At 42.8% G+C, this 23,956-nt stretch overlaps 1 protein-coding gene across 1 annotated transcript; it reads right to left on the reverse strand.

Annotated features, from left to right (window-relative positions):
• Window positions 1-20,991: 20,991 nt before the first annotated feature.
• Window positions 20,992-21,958, reverse strand: LOC311492946 (gamma-crystallin M2-like; the record flags this gene model as incomplete). The annotated part of the gene is made up of 3 exons (XM_084551404.1): window positions 20,992-21,270; window positions 21,363-21,605; window positions 21,926-21,958. 3 exons carry the CDS (start codon window positions 21,956-21,958, stop codon window positions 20,992-20,994), a joined length of 555 nt encoding a protein of 184 aa, XP_084407530.1.
• Between the last annotated feature and the right edge of the window lie 1,998 nt (window positions 21,959-23,956).

Here is a 23,956-nt window from a genome sequence, read left to right on the forward strand (position 1 = left end):
ATGCCACAATAGACTAAAGCTACAGCTAGCCAGGCCACCACCACTGCTAACTGGACTAACCCCACTGTGCTAACATCTCCACTGCTAGCTGGACCACCTCCGGTGCTAGTTAGACCTCCTCCGCTGCTAGCTAGACCTCCTCCGCTGCTAGCTAGACCTCCACGCTGCAAGCGAGACCTCCTCCACTGCTAGGTGGACCTCCTCCACTGCTAGCTGAGCTAACACCACTGCTAGGTGGACCTCCTTTGCTGCTAGCTGGGCTAACACCACCGCTAGCTGGACCTCCTTCACTGCTAGCTGGGCTAACACCATCGCTAACTGGACCACCACTACTGCTATCAAATAAAAACCATCATGTCGACTAGTCACAGATCACGTGACAGTAACAACATGGATGCCTCCTAGAAGACAGGGGAGGAGCTCAGTGGGTCGTTGCAACAAACTAGCAGCAGTTCATAAGATAAGATGAGATAAGATAAGACTTCTCCCAGACGGGAAATAAAGGTGTTACAGCAGCAGGAAACAACAGTGCAAAACACAAAAATAAAATAAGGTAAAACAAGAGACACTATATATTAAAAGCAGCTAACCAACTATTAATACTTATAACTGCAGTAAGTGAAAAATCAACTAATGTTAATGGGAGGTTGTATTAATAAAGAGGCTGTGGAAATACTTGACTAAAGAGGAAGCCCACACTGTCCTGGTTTCTGGTGAAGTTGGACCCAAAGGCAAGACACTAAAGTAAAAAGTCGACAGGCAGGGTAATCCAAGAACACACAAAATACAGGTAAGGAACAAAACCAAGACGAGAACTAAGGAAAACAAGTGTAAGACAAACAGGTGTAACATCACAGAACAGATGACTTGACAAAGAACAAAGGGAAAGGTGGAGCTATATATACACACACCTGGACAGAGGGGTTAACGGGATACAGGTGAAACTAATGAGGGTGGAGCAACACAAGGAGAAACCAACCCAACAATCAAAGAGGGGAGAAACACAGGAAGTGAAGCGGGACAAGAAACAACAAGGAAATGAAATCAGGAAAATCAAACAGGGTCACAGAAACCGTCACATGCAAAATGTGCAGGTTGTGGGTTTGAGTCCCGCCAGAGGTGAATGCCTTTTCAAACAATTTAAAAAGTCCTCCTCTCACTTTCTGCAGCCTGCAGCGCCACATACGTCAAATCCAGCAGAAGCATCAATGTCGACCCAATAAAATAATAAAATATACATAAAAGATGTAAATATTTACTCACCAGAACTATAGAAACAATTTAGAGTTCTCCTCAGAGCCTGTCAACCAAGGGTAGCGCTCATAGTTGCTGACCTGAAAGTTTCCCCGGCTGGGTCAGGCTAGCTAGCTCCAGGGTTGGGCGGCCTTTCCTCACAATATCCAGCTTTTCCTTCAAAGTTCGCCGTGAAAATATCTTTCTAAGAAGATCTGCAACCAAATCAATAGCCTCTCCTCCTTCTCCCATGGTGGCTTCAACGTATCAAAACGTTAATGTGCAGCTAGCAACAGATGAACATGAACCGCTAGCGAAAACGCTGAAGCTACCGTAGGCCACAGAGAAGGACTAAGAATACCAACTTGAAATGTGATTGGTTAAAGGAACAGCGTCATTACAATGTGTTTCAGTTTTAATATTGAAGGCCCAGGCGGATTCCTTTGACTCCAGCAACACATGATGGCTGAAATATGATTGGACAAAAGCTCTGAGGTTGTTGAAATGTTGCACCCACGCTTTATGCTACTCATATATTTTGGTCTGGGGTGTGATGTCTGGATCGTGCATCGTCGTAATAACACTGACAGCTGTAAACATGTGAAGGCGGCCGTGCTGCTGTGAGCTCCGGGAGCAGCCGGCTGCTGCTGCTGAAGGTGCTGAAGCTGCTGCTGCTGCCCGGCCGTTGACTCCGAGACGTGCACGCTGCAGACAGCTGCTGCACGTGCACGTGCGTAGCCCTTCACAGCGGTCTTTACACACACAGCGTGCCATTGTTAACAGCTGGCAGGGGTTTAAGTGCCGTATTACTGCAGACACGCAGGGAGAGGAGGAGATAATGCGCCGTGGTAACCTTGACCGTCAAAAAACTGGGTAGAAATGCAACAATGGGACACAAATACCCGCTCTGACTGCAGCTGATATATATAAATCTTGTGTGTAATCCCTGTGTAACAGCATTAGAGCACCTTCATACCTACGTCCACAAAGTTTATTTATTTAGTTTGAAGACGGAAATCAGTCATGTGGACAAGTCAGGATAAAAATTCTCCAGTGCATGACTTAGTTCCTGAGCATCATCTGTAGGGGTGAATTACAGGAATGGTCACAGATAAAAACCCTGTTATGTCTGGCATCCAATGCTCTTTGTCATGATCTTCTTGGGAATTCCCATTTCTGTTGTTTTACTAGATTTGTTTCTGTTCTCTGTTTTAATTCCAGGTATGAACACAGAAACTCTGACAACTTCAGCGTTCATATTTAAAAATGACCAGCCTCCTACCTAGACTTTAAAACTGAGGATTTTATTTATTTCTTTGCACGATACAGTAATAAAGAATAAAGAATAATAAAGTACGGGTACATACACAACAAAATGCAGTTTGGCTTTTAACCAGACGTGCAAATAGCAATAAGAGCTAAATTTACCCAATAATAGGTAACAGGCTTGGACTATTGTATTAAATAATTTACAGTAATATTATATTAAATAAAAACAACAAGTGTACAGGCATACACATGCACATAAATGCATTGATGCATACATATGTACATATAAACATAAATACACACACACATTCTAAACATTCACCTGTGTATACACATACGTACATAAATATGCATGTTATTAAATATGTACAGTATAGAACAGATTATTTAATATTAAACAGTATCATATAAAGTGTATACAGATGTATATACACACAGTACGTATGGTAGTGAAATATGTGTCATTCTGAGTTTGTTTTTATTTAAACTGATCATTGCTATTGACGAATTAGCTGCCCCGGGGTTACAACGCTAATGCTAAAGATGCTAAAATGAATATTAATATTGCTCTTTTTAAAATGTTTTTATTTTTTTTATTTATTTATTTGGTGAGGACAGTGCAAATTAATGAAGCCTTGGTACAAATACCTGACGTCATGTAAATATGTCGGATTTAGCGAGAAGCTAATTTCCATCCGTAGTCCTCAGACTTTTCTCAACCACCCGCCACCTTTTCTTCTTCTTTCTTGTTGTAAATTTTGTAATTTTCACGCTTTTATTATAATTTTAATAATATAATATTATAATGTGATGTAATATAATGCTGTTTTATTCCTTTAACCCTGTGTTAATCCTGCACACGACAAACAAACCTGAATGTGAACCTGTAAGCATTTCTTCTAGCGTGCTTGTGCATCCTCCTGTAATTACACTGGTCAGCTGCAGCTTGTCAGCTGTGTTGAGTTTCTCCACAAACAAGCAAATCAGTCCTGTCTGCAAGTGTTCCACTAAACCAAATCAAGAAGCAAGATAACCACTCCTAATGAACCACTCCCCAAACACCAACAAATGAGGTAACCGTCCCGCTAGTCACATTTCTGGGGAGGTGAACGTCCGGCTATCGGGCTACTTTGCACAAAATCTAAATCTAAGTAAAAGTAAACAAGTGCACTGAGTAAAATTAGCCAAGACTTAAAAAAGACAGACAAACATTAGGAGGCAGGAAGAATATAAAAAGCAAAGACAGGAGTGTGACAGAGTCAGGGAAATGAGTGGGTGAAGTGGGGTCCCAGCCAGGGACAGTCATAGTAAAGGGGGAGAAGGGGGGAGAAGGGGGGAGGGGATGGTTGGGTGGAGATGAGTGGAGTTCCCATGCCCCTGGAGGCCCCTGGGGAGTAGTGGTGGCAGATGTGACGTCTGGGGCCCGGCCCTCCGAAGCCTTTATCTCTGGCTCCCTTACTCCCCGGTCTGGGCTTCCTCCTCTCCGTGTCCTTGTTTGTCTGCTGCTCGTCTGCCGAGGACGAGGTTCTGTGTTTTTAACTGGTTCTCATTGGTCGGAGGTAAATACTACCGTCACCTGACAGCCAATCAGAGGAGAGGTTCTCTCCCTGTCTCAAGTCTCAAGCAGTTTTATTCATTTTAATGTTTAGATACGAACCTATCACAACGTTTGGTTCATGATTTAAGGGAATTTAAAGTTTGGAAGTCGTATTAAAACGTTCTATTAAATGTGTAAATGAAGAATAAACAGATACAATCTACTTATTTGTCTCCAGATTACAGTAATTCAACTGTTGTGTGAAGCAAGAGGAATTATTAGACTGAACAAGAACTACTTCAGTGTAAAGTATAGGCCGGGGGTGCCAAACATACGGCCCATTGTCCAACACCAGTCCGCCAGAGGGTCCAATCTGGCCCCTGGATTATAATTTCTAAAAAGAAATATTTTATAAAAGGATAATTCATTAAATAATAAACATTTCTGTAATGTTATTCTTTGCACTAAAACAAAAGGAGACATTTGTCGTTATTTACACGGTGTTATGCTGTTGTGTTACTCAGTCCGTCTCACTTTTGAGATTCGGTATAAACGTTCAAAAACCTGGCTACACAGCTGTTCAGTCCCAATCCCTTGAGTTCCCTTCACATTGTACGTGTGGAAATGTTCTTACTTTCACTATTAAACATAGCCCTGAGTTCTACTGTTGGTTTTCTTCCATTTGATTTCACCAAACATTTAAGTGATCGCCGATCACCATCAATCAGGATTTTTTTCCGACCACATTTCTTCCTGGATGACGATGGTTCTCCACTATCCTTCCAGTTTTTAGTAATGCGTTGGACAGTTCTTAACCCAGTTTTAGTAGTTTCTACAATCTCCTTAGATGTTTTCTCTGCTTGATGCATGCCAATGATTTGACCCTTCTCAAACAGACTAACATCTTTTCCACGACCACAGGATGTGTCTTTAGACATGGTTGTTGAAGAAATGAGAAGCTACTCATTGCATCAGTTGGGGTTAAAAGATAATCACCCATGCAGTAATTATCCAACAGGAGTCTCAGACCTATTAAAGTTAAATCAGGCCAGAAGCTTCAGAGCTTGAAATCAGCTGATTACTGAGACTAAAAACAATGACATGAAGAATTATATAGAACATAATTTATGTAGATCTGAGGATGATCAATTAGTTGGTTTATAAGGTATATATTCTGTCTCTAAAGCTTTAGTAATTTACTAAGTTTGGACCTTTAACCTGAATTAAAAAAGGCAAAATAAGAGTTCTCTATGTGCCGAATGCAGAGTTCGAGGTTTCAAGGTGTTTGGTCATTCTTGCGTCTGAGAAAAACTGAAAAAGAAAAAAAAATAATAAAATGAACGAGGCTTTGCGGTGGAGTGAAGAGTGCTGCAAAACCCCAAACCGCAAGGAGACCAACGATAAAAGAGATCCGTGGCTAAAGACAAGACCAAGCTCAAGAGTTTGAAAGGAAGCGCGAGGCTGCAAAGACGGAGACCTGCGGAGGAGATACAGCGGCGGAGGAGGAAAGGATCAGTTTTTTCCGAGAGTCTGTCAGCGTGAGACAGCTGTGAGGAGAGGCCTTTATCTCTCTAATGCACTGTATTACAGCAGGCCTCGTGGAGAAAGCCTCGTCTCTGCGCGGCTGGATGAAAAAGATCCGGATTGGATGCCCCCCCACCCCACCACACATCCCTCCCCCGTCCTCCTCTGAACAGATTAGGACCCTGTGAGCAGTCTCAACATCTGTAGCCGCCGCGTTTGCTCTTTGAAGCGCCGCGAGTGGCTGTCGACACCCATCAAACGTGGCAGCGGGAGCGCGGCCTCTGACGCCTGCACCAGGGGACCCAAGACCAGCAGGAGGCTTTCACTGAGGTCTCTGATGGTCTGGAAGTAAACATGCTTAAAGGTTTTCACTGGGAATTAGAAAAGGAGGTGATGGAGGCAGAACAGATTAAGTGAGGACTTCCTGGATGGTTGGAAAACAACAAGACGAGGCGTTCAGGATGAGAGCATCGGGAATAACCAACAGGAAATGACCTCAGATCCTCCGTGACGACGGAGTTACTGTAAAACGGATGCTCTCAGGTCCGGAGGGACGTCCTCCTTCTAGGACATGGTTAGGATTTGTTTTTTATTTTCTATTCCAAGCAAGAAGATAATAAAAGAGTTTCACAGTATTTACAGTAAAAAAAGAGAAGAAGGGGATTTACAGAGTACTGGGAAGTTGAACTGAGGTGAATTCCAGATATTTCATACTCCTACACAGTCTGATGTTGTTAAAAGCTCAAGTGAGGTTTACCTTGAGATTGTTGTCACTGTGAAACACACCGACCAGCCACAACATTATGACCACTGACAGGAGAAGTAAATAGCATTGACCATCTTGTGACAATGTTCTGCTGGGAAACTTTTGGACCTGGCATTCATTGGTGTGGATGTTACTTAGACATGTAGCACCCACCTAGACCAGACCAGACCCCCCCACCCCATAGCAATGACACTCCTTGATGGCAGCAGCCATCCCCAGCAGGATGCAGACACAAAAACGCTTCATGAACAGCTAAAAAAAAACATGAAGAACATCACAAGGTGTGGACCTGGCCTCCAAATTCACTAGATCCCAAACTGATCAAGTATCTGTGGGATGATCCACAGAGGCCCATCCCCTCAAAGCCCCCCCCCCACTGACACCACAGGACACCCTCAGAAGGCCCATGTCCATTCTCTGATGAGTCACCACAAGGGAGACCTACACACAATATTAGGTCATAATGTTTTGGCTGATCAGTGTATATGTATGGACATTATTTTTCTCGATGACCCTCATGAAGACCACGAGCAGAAACGTGTTGGTGGCCTTGGTAACGGGTGAAGTCGCCCCAGAAATCCAACATCTTCTTGTTTTAGCTGAAGGACCAATAGACGGATGTTTATTCTGCTGCTCCACATCCTCACTGCACAGACTGTATCGTCATGAAGCATCCTCGTTCACAGGCATGTAAACTACTGATCCCTGGGGACGACCCCCTCCACCCCCACCCCTCCACAGCACCTGTTACACTTCTACAGAGAGGATGTCCTCTCATCCAGCAGCCCCTGACCTCCACACAACAATGCACACATCTCTATACCCCTCTGAAACACAACACATGGATATACGCCGTTAAATATAGATTTCTTGTCCCCGTGGAGCATCCATCTGACACCATTGTCCCCCGAGCGCGCTAACACCCTCACTCCCACAGAGCTGACTCCACGAGTGCAGTCGGGAGACAAGGTAAAGGGGTTAGACAAAGGGTAGTTTCTGCCCCACGGTGCCTTTTCCTCTCCTCCCTATCTGCCCACAGGGCAGGGCTTCCCTGTCACTGAAACTATGATACCAGAGCAAAGAGAAAGATCCCGGCGGCGTCTCAGATCGGTTGTCGACAAAGGGTCAGAGTTTGACTCGACTTGTCAGGTTTTGTTTCAGATGTGAGGCTTTGAGGGAGAGATCTGGGGAGGGTGCTCTGCAGAATGGACAAGCCATGTTCAAGAGAGGGAGTCAAAGCAACACTGCCCCCTTCTGGTCAGAGTAGATATGAGAAAACTAAAATTATTATTACTTGTGCAAAAGTACAGAGTTGAGGTTGTGTTTTTTACACCACACACCACTGGATTAATACCTTCACTTTCAGGGTATTATGATATGCTGTAGTCAGCTCCAATGTCTTTAAACAGATTAGAGGAAGCCACTGTGTCCAATACTGGCTGCCAGATCTTAATAAATCGGTCCACATCGTCATGAATGGTGCAGGTCAGTTTTTCCAAAGGGAGTATTCTCAGTACCATTGAAACCCTGACAAACCTACAGTCATGAGATATGACCATTAAACCTACAACCGAAGCAACTTAAGTAAATGCTGCTGGCTTGTATGGCCCGCTCAGCAGCTAACCAGACAAAGAAATATCACTACCAACCAACATGAAGACATCAGATACCTGGCCTAGTCAACAGCAGTATGCAGCTTGTCATTGGGGTTTTCAAGTGGGCACCTCCCTTCACCAATGTTTCGTTAAGTTAGGTCCTCGACACGTCGAGAAGGCGTCCTGGAGTCACAACCCCATTTTTCCTCACCATTCAGTGACTATCAACAAATAATTTAGCCTAGCCCTTTTATGAATCACGACCCAAACAAACAAATCTACCGTGGTTCGCCCCGTTGATGCAGACTGAACCAAGTACCTCCTTATACCAGTCGTCCAGTGTAGCGACATCTTTGGAAATCCAGTCAGTTTAGCATTAGAGTTGTTTCGTGCACGGTCCACCTTATAGCCGCCAAAACACACTGAAGAGGTGACAGTCACATCCAATCAGGGAAGACACTTCATCTCTCACTTGTCTCCAGAAAGCTTGTATATTTCCAGAACATATGTGCATACTGTATGTACCTATTCAGACCAAGTCGGCCCCAGTGTTCAATGAAGCCTGTGTAATATTTTAAACTGTCTCTCTCTCTCTATCAGTATCACAGCACAGAACGGTGTGTGTGTGTTTTCCATAACTCATGCCCATACACTGCCTGTTACTTCACATATGGTCATTATTAAAAGTCCAGATAAAAGAAATAAATCTCTTTGGTGTGGTTTAGTTGAGGTCCAAGAGAGACATGTTTAATTTTTTTGACAGATAATACCTTATTTGCAAATATCGGAAAGATAAAAATGAGACTGATGCAAAGAATGTTTACTCTTCAAGCCCTTGATTGATTCCATTATTCCTCCTTCAGAGAGTTTTGCAAGTCGGTCTAGACCATTCTCCTGCCAGAGGCAAATGAGGAGGGGGAGAATCTGGATTTCTTCATGTTGGGGTCAGGAGTGAAAAATGTTTTTTAAGCTTCAAACAAGCCTTATTCTTATTATTCAGTATATTCAGAAGTTATTTTGAACCTCTAGTTTCTCTTTCTTATGGTTGACAGTCTACCACAATGTCTAGACTCCACATCAATCCATGCATTTGTAGCGTCTGCATTCACCCTTTCATATACACAGCCTGGCGACATAATGTTGCTGAACCTAGACCTGAGCAACTGCAGCAACCCCAGATCATAGCGCTGCCCCCACAGGCTTGTACAGTAGACACTAGGCATGATGGGTGCATCACTTCATCTGCCTCTCTTCTTACCCTGGTGGTTCTCCACTATCCTTCCAGTTTTTAATAATGCGTTGGACAGTTCTTAACCCAGTTTTAGTAGTTTCTTCAGTCTCCTTAGATGTTTTCTCTGCTTGATGCATGCCAATGATTTGACCCTTCTCAAACAGACTAATATCTTTTCCACGACCACAGGATGTGTCTTTAGACATGGTTGTTGAAGAAATGAGAAGCTACTCATTGCATCAGTTGGGCTTAAATAACTTGTTGCCAGCTGGAAGATAATCACCCATGCAGTAATTATCCAATAGGAGGCTCCTACCTATTTGATTAGTTAAATCCAGGTGGAGAGTTTTCTTTTGGCCAGTCATTTGTGCTGCCCAATAATAGAGTCGAATGTTTGGGACTCCAATCCCCCTTGGTCTTTGCTTCTCTGTAATTTATTATTTTGACCTTTTTGTGGTTCTTAATGTTTCTAAAATGAAAGATTGGCATATTATTATTATGTCTATTAAGTAAAGATCGTTTTAACGACTACTTCAAACACCCAAAGAAAGAAATTCAACTCTGCTGCTCGACATCTGTTCTGTAAAAAATATGTTTTCCAAATCTTATGAAAACAGTTCCATCCCCAACAAAGTGTTCATCATAAATCCTCTGACATTTTCCCCGTTCAGGTCAAAGAACGTTAGGAAGGAGGCTTTCACACACACGGCATCGGAGACATTCTTTCCAGTCGCCGTGTTTTCTCGTGAAAGAGTTTGTCCGGCTGGCAGCGGCGCGGTGCATCCTGAGCACGTTGGTTTACACCCAGCCTGCAGCTGTGTCAACAGCGTGGGCCCACGCCTGATACTGATAGTGTGTCAGTGCATCGCTGAGGGCAGAGTGCAAACCCTCTCAGACACTAAACTGTACAGTAACGTGTTCTGATGAGCTCCACAGAAAGAAGATCCCTTATTAAGAAACAAAATGATTAACTCTTCATGAGGTTCGGTGCTTTCCACAGAGACACAGACGTCGTTGGAGTTAAAATGAAGTTCCTCCAAGTGACCCCTCCCTCTACATCACCATATGGAGCTGATCTGATGGTTTTATTAAAAAGGTCAGAGTTCACTGGAGGTCAACAGGGGCCCATCAGCATCTTCACACCATGACCCCCCCCCCCACCCTGAGGTCAGATCAGTCTGATGTAGAGGCCACTCTGTAATCAACTGAGATAAAATATCTTAAATCAAGACAGAATATGTTTGTTGTTTTACTGTCTACCAAGATAACTCTTCTCACGAGGTAATGTTTGTGTTTTAGAGCATTTGACTCAGTGTTTTGTTCCTAAATTCTCCTCATGAGATATTATAAGTTGATGCTTAAGATGAGAACTAGCATCATGAGCGCAGAACTACTCCCTCGATGTAATCATTAACTTCATGTGTAATTAAATCTTTCCTTTGTATCGAGACAGAAGTGTCTGAAGTGTAGCTGTACCGGTTTTAAGATATGTTGCACTAAACACTTGACACCTTAATTAGTGACGATGGTGCCAGCTTATGCTGAATTTAAACACATTTTTTCTACATTATAAGATGATAATTCTTAAATATTTCCCTTTTGTCAATAAAAATGTTCTTGTTTTTAGTTTAAAACCACCAGTCCTCAGATATCTGTGTGTTCTTTGAGGCTAGATATATTTACTGGTTTCAAAAAGTCTTTGAAAGTCACATTTTCTTGTCTTGCAGATTTGTACATATGCAAATCTTGTATTATTATTATTATTTTTTGCTGATAATATTGTATTTTATTCATTTCATTATTATTATTATTATTTTATTTTTCATATTTTTTAAATATTTTTTAAATATTTTTTTTATATATTTTATATAATTTTACTTATTTTCGTTTTTATTTTCATTAACTGTCTTACTCTATTTTTCTTTCTTTTACTAGCGTGTTATTTTATGTGCAACCAATCAATTTCCCTTGTGAATCAATAAAGTCAGTCTAAGTCTAGATCATTTTTGTCAATATAGTTTTTGAATTTATCGGCTAACTTGGAGTATTTCACAAAAAACAAAAGTCTAGACAAATGATTAAGTGTACTAGTTTTGAGGTATGTAACATAAAACCTTATTTAATGATGATGGTGCTGACATATGGGGAATTTAAGCACATTTACCTAAATTATAAGACGATCATTCTTAAATATTTCCCTTGTATCAATACAAATCATCACATTTTTAATTTAAAATCACTAGTTTTGAGATTAAGCTGAGTTTTAGATTAATTGTCTAAGGTAAAGCATTCCCTCTGTTTCAGACCTAACTGATGTTCTTAAAGGGATTTATCAAGACACTAAAACACTGCAGCATCAACACTTGATGACTTTGCTGTTGTAGTGTTGATAAATGTATTGAAGCAAGTGAAGCTGTACGATGGTGTTAAAAGTCTTTATCTTCTCAACCAGCTTAGTGGCTAATGTGCCAAAGGTCAGATGTTAATCCACTGAAGCAGACTTCCAGGTCATAAAGAGTTTCCTTTAAATGCCATTTAACTGCTCCGGTTCACTTTTATCACTCATAGAAAAAGCTTATTTACTATCAGCTGCATTCACTAAAAGATCTATAAAACTGTACATTATGTGTTCGGCACCAAACTGCAGCCTGGGGCAAAGATAAGAGCAGCGACAGAGTCCTGGAGATGTTTCTCTTAGCAGTAGGCGAATCCAGATACTCCAGGAACAAACATTAAAAACTATCAAGAGCTTTCTATGTCGGTGCTGATAACACGCTCAGCCAGCGGCTCCATTTAAAGGTCAGAGGTCAGTGTTTGACCCCTGCTACTGCTAACCCACGCTGGGTATATGTGGTGCAGGAAGGAGGGGGTGCACTTTACACAATAGGACACAATAGACCCAGCTTGTGATTACTGCTTCATCACCACTTCCTGGGCATCTGCTGCTACAAGCAGACTGGACTCAGTGTTTATTTCTCTCCCAAACCTTCCAACTGCAACAAACACGGTGGACGGAGAGGGAGGGAGGGAGGGGTTAGAGTCCACCGAGGACGACCACAGGGAGGGAAACACGCAGCGCCAGAATCCACATTCCTCCCACGGAGCCGAGTCGTTATCAGCGACGGCTGGAAGCAGACGAGGAGATGGTATGAGTGAGGCACAGGAAGAGGGCTACGAAAATACCTCAGATACGTGAGGAGAGTCAAATACAAGAAAAAAGCAAAATAATTCGGTTAGTCTTTACACATTTGGCATGTGAATGCGTCCTCGTTGTGGATGAATCATCTTCCACCGCTGCTAAACATCTCTGCTGGTGCTCAGACTTCACCTGTGACCTCTTGTTCATGTCTTTCATTCCTCGCTCTGCTCTAGCGCCTGAGGCCTGTAGACGCGTGGCTGCTGTCTGTTAGCAGGAGATGCTATCAAGTGTGATTAATGAACAGCATGTTTGTTGGCACATGCTGCCTCTCTCTCCGTGTCTGACAGCGGTTACTGGCTGAGGAGTAAACCCCTGCACCTGCCTCCGCCTCTGCTGACAGGTTATGTTCGCAGATGAGATCAAGTTGAGGCCGTCATACCTGAGGAGTAACATCAGTGAGGAGGTTGTTGCAGTGGGACCACAGTGAATCATTGATATATGTGAGTGCAGGAGGGGATTGGTGTGGAGTCCACCATGCATGTTGGAGCAAGATTTTCGATTAACACAACTCTTAACTTATTCTATGTTTTGTATTTTGCATGTTCTCCCCATCTTCATTCATTCATTCATCTTCTGTAACTGCTTGTCCTCTGGAGGGTTGTGGTGGGGCTGGAGCCTATCCCAGCTGTCATTGGTCTAAAGGCGGGGTCCACCCTGGACAGGTCTCCAGTCTATCTCAGGGCTAACACAGAGAGACACTCACACCTACGGCCAATTTAGAATCACCAATGAACCTAACCAGCATGTCTTTGGACGGTGGGAGGAAGCTGGAGAACCTGGAGAGAACCCACGCAGACACAGGGAGAACATGCAAACTCCACACAGAAAGGAACCAGTCGACCATGATGGATTAAAACCCAGAACCTTCTTGCTGTGAGGCATCAGTGCTAACCACCACACCACTGGTTTTGTTTGAATCCTGATAGTCTGTGATGGGTGCAGGCAAGGAGCGGTTTATGCATTTTCACGCTTTGCAAATTCATCTTCGTGTGGCGAGTTTGGACCCCTCTGGTGGGCCGGTTTTGGGCCACGGGCCGCATGTTTGACACCCCTCTCACGGACAATATCCCACAAGATTCAGCACTGAAGCTCTTTGACAGCCTGGATTATAAAATTTTGAAGCCTCACAGTTTGTCCTTGTCTCGTTTGTGCAAGAGTAAAAGTCAAAAAGTCGTCAAAAAGTCGTCCTGTGAGAACGACAGGACTGTTTTAACCGGATTTCAGTGAGACGTTTCAGTCGGACCAAAGGTGACACCACAGTGGTTTAAAATGTGGTAAAAATGAGGCCTCGGTACCAAGGATGTCATTGTACGTGATAAAAACTACTTTAGGTTTAGCAAGACTTGTAGAAAACAACTACAAAGAGCCTTCATCTATTTTGCATCATGAAAAATTAACTCCATTCTTCACAACAACAACAAGAAGAATCAAACTGCCATGGGTGCATCATCGGAGAAATCATTTAGATTATTTTTTCATCTCAAGATTTGCTCTCGCCGCGTAGAGTGATTTTCTCTCGGTCTCCACGGGCCGAGATCAGGGGAGGGAAGAAAAAAATGGAAAGCTGCCAAACAGGGTGCTCTGATTTTGAGAATCCTGCCCGGGGTGAAAAAGACGATGAACTGTAGGAGGCTTTGATCTGCGTTCATATCCAGGCGGAATAACGATGACTCCTCTGACCGGAGCTAATGATGTCTGTGGCGCGTTAGCACACAACGAGGCGGAGAGGAGGGTGGGGGTTGAGGGGGGTTTGTAGCAACGCGGGCACCTTTAATGAGTTTTATTTGTTTTGTTTTATCCCCCTCCACCTCCTACTCACCTCAGCACACGGAGGAATGGTGAGGGAGGGGTGGAGCGGGTGGAGAATCAGCCGCCTCCACGCCTTCATGGGGCTAATTATCCAGTACTCTGGAGGATCATCTCGTAGCTTCACCTCCAGGAAAAGAGATTCCTCTTTCTCTCTTGACGTGAACCGTAATTCTACATTAAATTCCTTTGTTAGTCTAAATTGGTGCGTGTCTGGTTGGATGCATGTTGCTAACGTGGACGCAGCTAATTTCACTTGACAGTAACTGTTAACATCCACAGGATTTACAGCTGGATGTGAATGGTAGAGGTTTAGGGAATGAAACAATCAGATTATTCTGATAATTAAGTCCAGTATTCATTAAGAAAGAGTGTTTTATATATTAGTTACACTTTAAATCAAAGGATTATTTATTATTTAACTTCTCTACACGAGTTCACGTCCAACACACATGACTCTTTTTTGACCCGTTTCTTCTCCCAGGTACCTTTTAGTAAATCCAGTTTTTTACTTTTATGAACGTCTGTGTTTGATGTTCTCACTCTTACGTTCTCCTGTGGTGCTTTTTATTTGTGTTTGCCTCAAGGAAAGAGTTATATAGATGAAGTTAATTATTTATACTGTACATCCAGTGCAGCTGAAAGTACACACAGAATAGGCATAACATTATGACCACCTTCCTAATATCGTGACTCATCAGGGGATGGACATGGGCCTTATGAGGGTGTCCTTAGTGTCTGATCAACAGAATGATGTTAGTGGGGGAGGAGCTATGAGGGGAGGGGCCTCCTCTGTGGATCATCCCACAGATACTTGGTCAGTTTGGGATCTAGTGATTTGGAGGCCAGGGACCTCATGTACAAAGACTTGCGTGGATTTCCTTCTAAAACGTGGCCCACGCTCAGATCCAGAAGCACATTTCCTTTGTACATCCCAATTGAGTGCACATATTCGTACCCGACCCCTCCCTATCCACGCCCCCTTTTAAATATGCAACTTATATTTAAATTGACCCTGCACCTTAGATTCCCCTCTCTGCACGATCAGAAAATTAAAACATAAGAATGAGTAAGATGGGTAAGATGAGTAATGTAATTGCACATCACATATGATCTGTATATTCATCATGTGATAGCACTTTTATGGCAATGTGTGTGCAGTCGATAGCTCCGATTACATTCGGAAAACCGGCTCTCGCTGCAAATTGCGCTTTAATGTTGACCTGTTCAGATGCATTGTATGGGAATTTGGCCTGGTCTAGGTGGGTGCTACATGTCTAAGGAACATCCACACCAATGAATGCCAGGTCCAGAAGTTTCCCAGCAGAACATTGAACTGTCACAAGATGGTAACACTGACTTCTCCTGTTCGTGGTTTTAATGTTGTGGCTGATCGGTGTATAGTGCACATTGTTAAGTGTTAAGAATTGGTTGGAGGGGAACATGGTGAGTTGAGACAACTGCTGCAAAGAAGAAAAGAAGAAAAGGCAGATTGGATGATGAGAAGCAGGTGTTAGCAGCCCAGTCCCAGGATAACAGCCAGCAGCAGCTCTAATCAGAACACCTGAGGCAGAAAGGAAACACAAAGGACGACAAGTCATCTCCTGACAGAACCAGGTTTAAGGGAAGAACATTCACAGACTAACCTCTGGACTACTAAGGACATAATTTATGCAAACTTCCATAAACTGTACAGAGAAGTGTGAGCATACTTTTTTAAAAACTTGAGTAAAACGTCCCCAACTTTTACATTAGCGCTGCGCCGAACTAAAACACCGACTCTGAATCTCTCCAGAGCTCGGCGTTAAACTTTAATCCATCCGTCCCAGTTCAGAGTGAATCTTCACACTCTCAGAAGTCACGATTAGCGACACGAGGCGTCGCCTGGTAAAAGAGTGTCCTTTAACAGTATCGGTCACACAATACGCCCGCTATCTGCCGCCGTCGGATGCCGGGGTCCCGTCTTCCCCCCTCATTAGGCATATGTCTCATTTTCCATTTCAGACGAGAGATAACATAGAAGTGCACACAAAAGCGTTACTTTCAGGCCCTTCTGCTCATCTCGTCTGAAAGTCTAATGAGAACGGATCAAATATAACTGACACCGAAGGGAGACAAGAAAAAAAGAGGGGGGGGGAGACGTAGCCCTGGGTGAGAGATGAGGCAAGGCAGAACAATGGGCCTGAATGTGCCGTCATTGTGGCGGTGCGGAGCGGGGCCAGAGAATGCAGATGATTCTGTAATGAGGGATTAAGTGGTGGATTATGGGTCTTTATTAAGATGTTTCTGATCCTCATTAGGCTGAATCTTGTATCAGGGCATCGATTCCCCCGCTCGCTCGCTCGCTTGCTGGATCGGCTGTTCTCTGGAGGAAGAGGAGGAAGGAAAGCCAAAGAAAGAGTGAGAAAGAAAGATGGGAGCTTCTTAATATGCTCCTCTGAGGCACGGAGACTGTACATATATGAGATAGGCAGGGATTTATACGTTTATCTCTTATGTGTGTGCATCTATACATACAGTAAAATGTTTTTATTTGACCATATTAAACCTGGACTGAGCAGAAGAGCCTGAAAGTAGAGCTTCTGTGTTATCTCTTGTCTGAAAAGAACTCGTACAGGAATACTAATGTAACTGGACAGAGAGAAGGTCAAAGTTGAAGCAGATTAAAGTCTTCTCTTTGCATCAAACAGAGGCAGAGAGCTAAAACTGACAACAACTGATAATTTATAAAGAAAATCTAAAATGAATAAGATAATAAAATAGAAGCTTCATGGCCAGATGACAACTGAACAGTTAAAATGAGAAAGAGAATCACAAAAGCTTTATTCTGTGAAGGTTCTCAGTCATCCAGGTCATGGTATATATCCAAAGAACGCTAAAGAAAGAAAACTGAATGTGTAGTTTCTTGAAGATGTTTCATCTTTGTTCATTTCTAAAAGACTGGTGCAGAGTTGGTGTTTAAATACCAGAAAGTCTGTGAAGGTTCTCAGTCATCCAGGTCATGGTATATCCAAAAAAGGTTCAAAAAAGGCAACTGGACTTGTAGAGTTTTTTGAGAAGACGTTTCACCACTCATCCGAGTAGATTCTTCAGTTCTAGGGGACTGGTGGGAAGTCTGTTTAAATAGGAACTCCTCCTGAAACTTGCTTGTTATGTTAGCTGCACCAGTTTCTGGTTGTTAACATAATAAGCAAGTTTCAGGAGGAGTTCCTATTTAAACCTCAGACTTCCCAACGTCCCTTGAAACGTCTTCAAGAACCAGTTGCCTTTCTTTCGTGTTTTTTTCTCGGCAATCCACCTAAAAGCAGATCACACATTCTGAAGGACATGAAATTTTCAGTGAGCTATTAGAAGGTTTAGGTCAAAATGAATGGACACACCAAATCTCATAACGATCTGACAAATAGTCATGACAAGAAGAACCAAGAAACTGATTTTTTGCCTGTACCTGGTTGGCCTTAGGCAGATGGGTCTCTCCATATGGGCTTAAGGTTCCGCTCAAGGTTTCTTCCTGTTAAAAGGGAGTTCTTCCTTGCTACCGTTGCCTTCATGCTTGTTCTGGAGGTTTCAGGCAGGATGTTGTAAAGCTTCTTGAGACAATTTGTATTGTTACTGATGCTATATAAATAAAATTTTATTGAACTGAACCATAAACTCCCTTAAGCATATGAAGGCTCTATGATGTATCAACAGTAATCCACAACCTCCTAGGGAACCCTCTCTTCTATCGAACCCTGATATACAGTCTGACAGAGGGCCCAAGAAGACACTATCTGCAATTATTTAATGACAGTAACTGCTATTCCTAATTTGTCCACTAGGGTTCAAACCATAGACTGTATAAAGATGGATGGCAGAACAGCTCCTCAAAAGTGAAGCCAAAGCAAGTAGAGCTCCCCCTGGTGTCTGGATTCAGTATAGGTCATAAGCTCCACCCCCTCCATGGTAGTGGGCGGGACTTGAGCCAAACTAAAACACCAACACACAAGTCAAATAAATTTTGTTCAAGGATGGTTTCAGTTAGTTTAGGTAGTTTAAATAAGGTTGATGGTTGATGGTTGATGAGTGTCAATTTTTTGGATAAGTTTTGTTGATGCCATAGAAACAGGATGTGACATAATGGTGACCACCAGTTGCCATGCCAACCGCTCCGTAATGCAATCCCGTGGAACTGTGAGAGTTGTAAAAACAATTTTTAAAAACGAGTCCAGTGTATAATCCAACGTTTGCTTGTAACTGGTGGAGGTAGAGCAGAGTGTAGTATTAATTAAACTAAAAAGTGAGTGAGTCTGGAGGAAGTGTGGGCGGGGCATCGATATCACTGCTCCAAGTGGCTCCACCCTCAGACCGTACTGATCAAACTCTGGCTCCAAACTCACAAGATGGTGCCGCCCGTATCCCCGGGAAAATAGCATCAGTTTGGCCAATGAGAGGAAGTGGAGACCTGTTGTCCATATTTATATACAGTCTATGGTTTCTATGGTTGGGAACATTTTCATAATGCTCTTCTTTGCGCTAAAACAAAGGGAAACATCTGGAGCTGTGGTTATTTAAAGGATATCGTGCTGTTATGCAACTTTTCCGGACCAAATTGGGCTGTATGTTCTAAACTGAACTAAAATAAGTTCTCTACCCTCTATCTTTGACTAGAAACTGCAAAGAGTTGTTGAGATATGCCTCAACATGTCAGCTCAGTGCAACACCAGCTGATCTGTGGGCATGTAAACATATAAATCATTTCCGTATCGTTATGTTTTGTTTTAATTATTATTATTAATGAGAACACAACTGAAGGAAGCACACAGTGAAACAAACCCAGGTGGCCCAGCACCAATATTTAGATCTCTTGACAACTCTGTGTGACACTGAAGCCAAACAGAAACACTGCTAACAGAACCAGAGAATCTCAGCTATTCCTGCGTTTACGCGTCAACGTCCAAGTTTACTATAGACGACTTTAGACACAACAGTTTATATTCCACTCAGATTCAGACTAAACTTCCCCCGTAGTGCTGAAACAATTGAAAAGCCTTAATTATAGTAAGAAGTCAGCAGATCCAGCGCTGTGTGTCGCTAGGTCAAGGCTACTGCAAAACCTTCATAGATCGTGAACAATGATGGTTTCATCAGAAGAAGCTGATGCATCTTGCACGCATGGCACTCCATTTTATTCTGAGGTAAGCTGCTGTGCAAAAGTTTTTAGCAGGTCCGGAAAAAAGGTTTAAACAAACAATGCTTTCATAACTGGAAGTCTTCTAGTTCCAGTTTTAAGGAACTCTTCCAAACATCTTGGAGAACTAATCCCAGATCTTCACACCTACCTTCCACAGTCACTGCTACAGACAAGTGGCTTGTAGCCGCCCCTCACACCACCACCATCAACATCACTTTGGCTCAAGTGAGTTGCAAAACTTCTCAGATGATGCTGCAGTTGTGGTATCAGGGATGGACAGGAGCAGGAGGAAGACAAGAATCTGGTGAACAACTTGTTTCATGGCGCAGAGTGAACACCTTCTGATCAATGCGGCTAAAACCAAGGAGATGGTGGTGGATTTCTGTAGGTCCAGGCCCCACCTGCAACCTGTAACCATCAACGAGGAGTGTGTAGAGGTGGTTCAGACTATAAGGTAGTGATGTGTCATGCCCAAAAGACCCGCCTCTAAGAGCTGATGCTTGGTAGTGAATCAGAAGAGCCGACTCCCCAAAGTTTTTTTTTGCTTGTTCATCTCTGCTCATGTCAGGACGGGGTGGAACTTTGTTTTGATGGGCACGCCATGTGGCCAATCACATGTGACCATTATGTGAAAGCAGAGAAGCAGACAGACGCTGTGGTTGACTGAGTTACAGCAGACAGCGATGAGGACATGTAGTTACGCGTGACGCCCGTAAACAAAGCAGCATCTGGCTGACATTTAAAGACACTGGAAAAAAACTAAATGAAAATCATATTAGGAGCAGGTTCCACCACTAACCTGCACAAGGACATTTATTTATACCGTTTGTTTGCCGAGTTTGGTTCGGTCTTTACTTGTGTGGATTTGATTGCATCATTTTGTTCATTAGTTTTATTGAAATATTAAATAAAACGAGATTATTATTAGGGTTCTCATAAAAACTTTTAATGCAAAAGGGCCCGTCAACACACAAACCGTATACATTTGATGTGTTGGACTAAAATATTAGGCTAGAATCGAGCCGAAAGAGCCGGCTCTTCTTTGGGAGCCGTGGTAAAAGAGTTGGCTCTCAGAAAAGAGCCGACCTGCCCATCACTGCTATAAATACCTGGGTCTACATCTGGATCACACACTGGACTGGTCGGCTAACATAGACTCAGTATACAAATATGGTCAGAGCCGTCTCTATTTCCTCAGGAGGCTAAGGTGGTTTAACATCTGCCGGAAGCTGCTGGACATGTTCTACCAGACTATCGTTGCCAGTGTCCTCTTCTACGTTGTGGAGGCAGCACTAAGAAGAAGGACACCTCATGGCTGGACAAGCTGATACAGAAGGAGGACTCTGTGGTAGGGACAATGTCCACCACCCTTTACAGGACACCATAGCCAGACAGAGAAGCTCTTTCAGTGACAAGCTGCTGTCTCTGTCCTGCTCCATGGACAGGTTCAACGCCTCCATGTGAGGAACCAACTGGACTGTTGTCACTGATGATACTATTGTATAGTTTTTACCGAATTTCCCATGGGATGAATAATAAATAAGACATCTATTTATCTATCTACAATGTGAGGAAAGGTAATGGGTGCCCAGAGTAAACAATGACCAAAAGACAGAGGCGGTTTAGTTTATGACAGCTTTATTCAGTGCGAAGAGAGTCTAATAGCAGGAGTCGGTGATGCGCCTCATGCTCATGAACCTCATGCCGCTCCCTCCCATGTTCATGAAGCTCCTGTACTCGCCGGGCCTCATGTACATCATCCTGCCTCTGTAGTGGGGCTGCTCGTACATCAGCCAGTGGCCGTCCATCACGTTGCAGGACATGCAGTTGGACATGCGGTAGCGGTCCATGATGGAGTCGCAGTCGTCCATCAGCTCGTACATCTGACCTCCGTAGTTCTCCCTCTCGTAGATCTTCATCCTGTAGGATCCCCTGTACTGTGGTGGAGAAGACGAGGGGGGGTTTAAACTCGGGGAACGCCGCACACGGACGTCTGCTACAGTAAACCTAGCCCGGCGTGAGAGCTTACCATGGGGATCATACGGCAAGACCTGATGCTGTCGCTCATGCCCATCATGCTCATGTAGTCGGCGTACTCGCCCCTCCTCATGAAGTACTGGTTGCCCATGTAGTTGGTGCGGTCGTAGACCATGAAGCAGCCTCTCTCCACCCTGCAGGAGTGGCACCTGCTCAGGTAGGAGGACATGTCGGGGCAGTCGCTCATGCACTCGTAGGAGCGACCCTGGAAGTTCCTCTCCTCGTAGAAGGTGATCTGCAAGAGACACTCTGGTTAGGACGTGTGTGTAAAATGGATGACAAGGTTGACTTTTAGCTTGGTCTCTACCAGGCTGTCAGGGAAACATCTGCCTTTTTAGCTGATAAATGCTAACTCTGCTAGATGCTAATTTTGCATGTGGGCTGTTTTTATTACAGGCTTAAATAGCTGAAGACTGAAACCCCTAAACGAGCCTAAACCTTGCAACTTTAAAGTATTCCTATGAAGAAACATCATTTCTAGTTCGTCTGTTATTTCGGTGTCCACTTCTGCGCCTTTAGCCACAACGCTTTAATATTAAAGAAGTGAAAACTTACTTTGCTCATCATGTTCATTCCGGAGGAAGTCATTTTTCTGGTCAGTTGGTTGCCGCTGCTGCTGCTGTTGCTGGAGCTGCTGTTGTTGTTGCTCTTGCACTGAACTGTACTCTACCTGGTTTAACCCTTTCCTTTTATACCCGGCCCACAGACTGGCCCCTTTGTCCAAAAACGCCCCAGAGTCAGCAACAGCATAGTCACAGAAATCCAAAGAATATGGAGGGAGGGCCGGGATGCGGCGGGGATTGTCCACATTTCCAGGGGCCGGCGGGCTCAGAAATCCTTTCAGCGGCTGCTTCTCGTACAACGCGGGGGTCACGGAGCGGGTGAAAGGGTTAACAATCAGAGGTCACTGGGACGTGCACAGTTTTGTCAGCAGCAACATTTTCTTTTTAGTTTTTTTGTGTTAAAGTCACTGACTTTAGCATATTTTAGAGCAGTGTGAAGCCTCATGATGAACAACCAGTGGCAGATGTAATACATTTAACAGTTTAAATCTTTGAAATGGCAAACATGGCATGGAAATGGGAGTATTGTTTTGAATGACTGCATCACAGTGAGTCAATCACAATTTAAATTCACATTTTAATGTATAAATGGTCACATGCTGATGCTGTTAGATGTATTATATATTATTAATGATAATGTACATATGATAATGTCTCTCCTCCATTGATTCTGTATTAAACTGTATTTTAATTGTTTTCTTCTATAAATGGATAAAGTACTATTAAAAATACGTATCTGACCCTTTTCTCAGGGTCACGTTGGCCCGGCAGAGAATCCCATATGCAGTTGATGAAAAACTGAAGTGCTGCTGTTTCATAAGGGTTTATAATTCAGATTCAGATTCAGAAAACTTTATTCGTCCCCAGGGGACGATTTAAGGCACATGTGAGCAGAATGACGTGCAAGTGAAAGACACTCTTTAAGGAGCAAAACACAAAAAAATACAACAAACAGTATATATACAATAAATACAATACAATAAAAACTGTGCCATAAATGTTTTAACTTTCCAAATTGTCCATGGACAAAATTAGTGCTGGAAAGACATGCAGACGTACCCTGTCCTAAGACATGGCAGGCAAAAAGCACATATAAGAGACGAGAAAAACTAATAAGAGTAGAATATAATATAATAAGACAAGAGAAATACTGCTCAGCTAGCCATAATTAATATTTATTTCAGTATCAATACACAGTTAATTAACACTTTATACTGTAGATGTGTACAAGTATTTACTTGATAGACTGTACAACCCTCATTTTATTACGGTGACTAACTTTTGTCATTTACAACGTTATAAAAGTATGGGACTCATCATCAGCACATTCACACAAACAAACAGACAGGTTAGTAGTGAAGTATTTGGAACCTGACTTAAAACAACTTAAAAAAAAAAAACATTTCTACTATTAAAGTTTCCCATTTACTTCACTGTAGATGTTAACAAAGGGGCGTACTGCAATGTGTCTGTTGATGCAAATGTTTTTCGGATCATTTTAGGTGTAAAATTCAGTTAAATGAGAAATTTAAGGAAGTTTTATGATGGAGGAGGATTTATTTTACAATCTGGCAAACCAAACTGTTGCCCATGTGGACAATAACTGATCTATAAGGTAATTATACAACTCCTAAAAAACTAAAATACTCCAATATGCCATTTACTCCTCCTGCACCCAGTTACTACCCTAAACTCTGTACTTCCACAGCACCTGCATTGTTGTACCAGTAGCTACTGTTCAGTATTTTTTTGTTGGCTGCAGGTGGAGGAAGTATTCAGACACTTAGTGGAGTAAAACCTGAAATGATCAATAGTTCCGTTTTCTTCTAAAGCAGAAAAAAAAAAAGGCAGACGACAACAATAAGTTAAGCGTTTTCATATTTTCCTTCTAAATATTTTAATAGAATTAACTTATTGTTGTTATTTCAGAGGAACATACTGAATCTTTTACTCCACTTTACTGTTTATTTAATAACTCTGGTTTTAAACAGTAATCTTAGAAACCTAATTGTCTATTTTTATG

This window comes from Chelon labrosus, assembly GCF_963514085.1.
Source record: "Chelon labrosus genome assembly, chromosome: 9".
Classification (NCBI taxonomy): domain Eukaryota; kingdom Metazoa; phylum Chordata; class Actinopteri; order Mugiliformes; family Mugilidae; genus Chelon; species Chelon labrosus.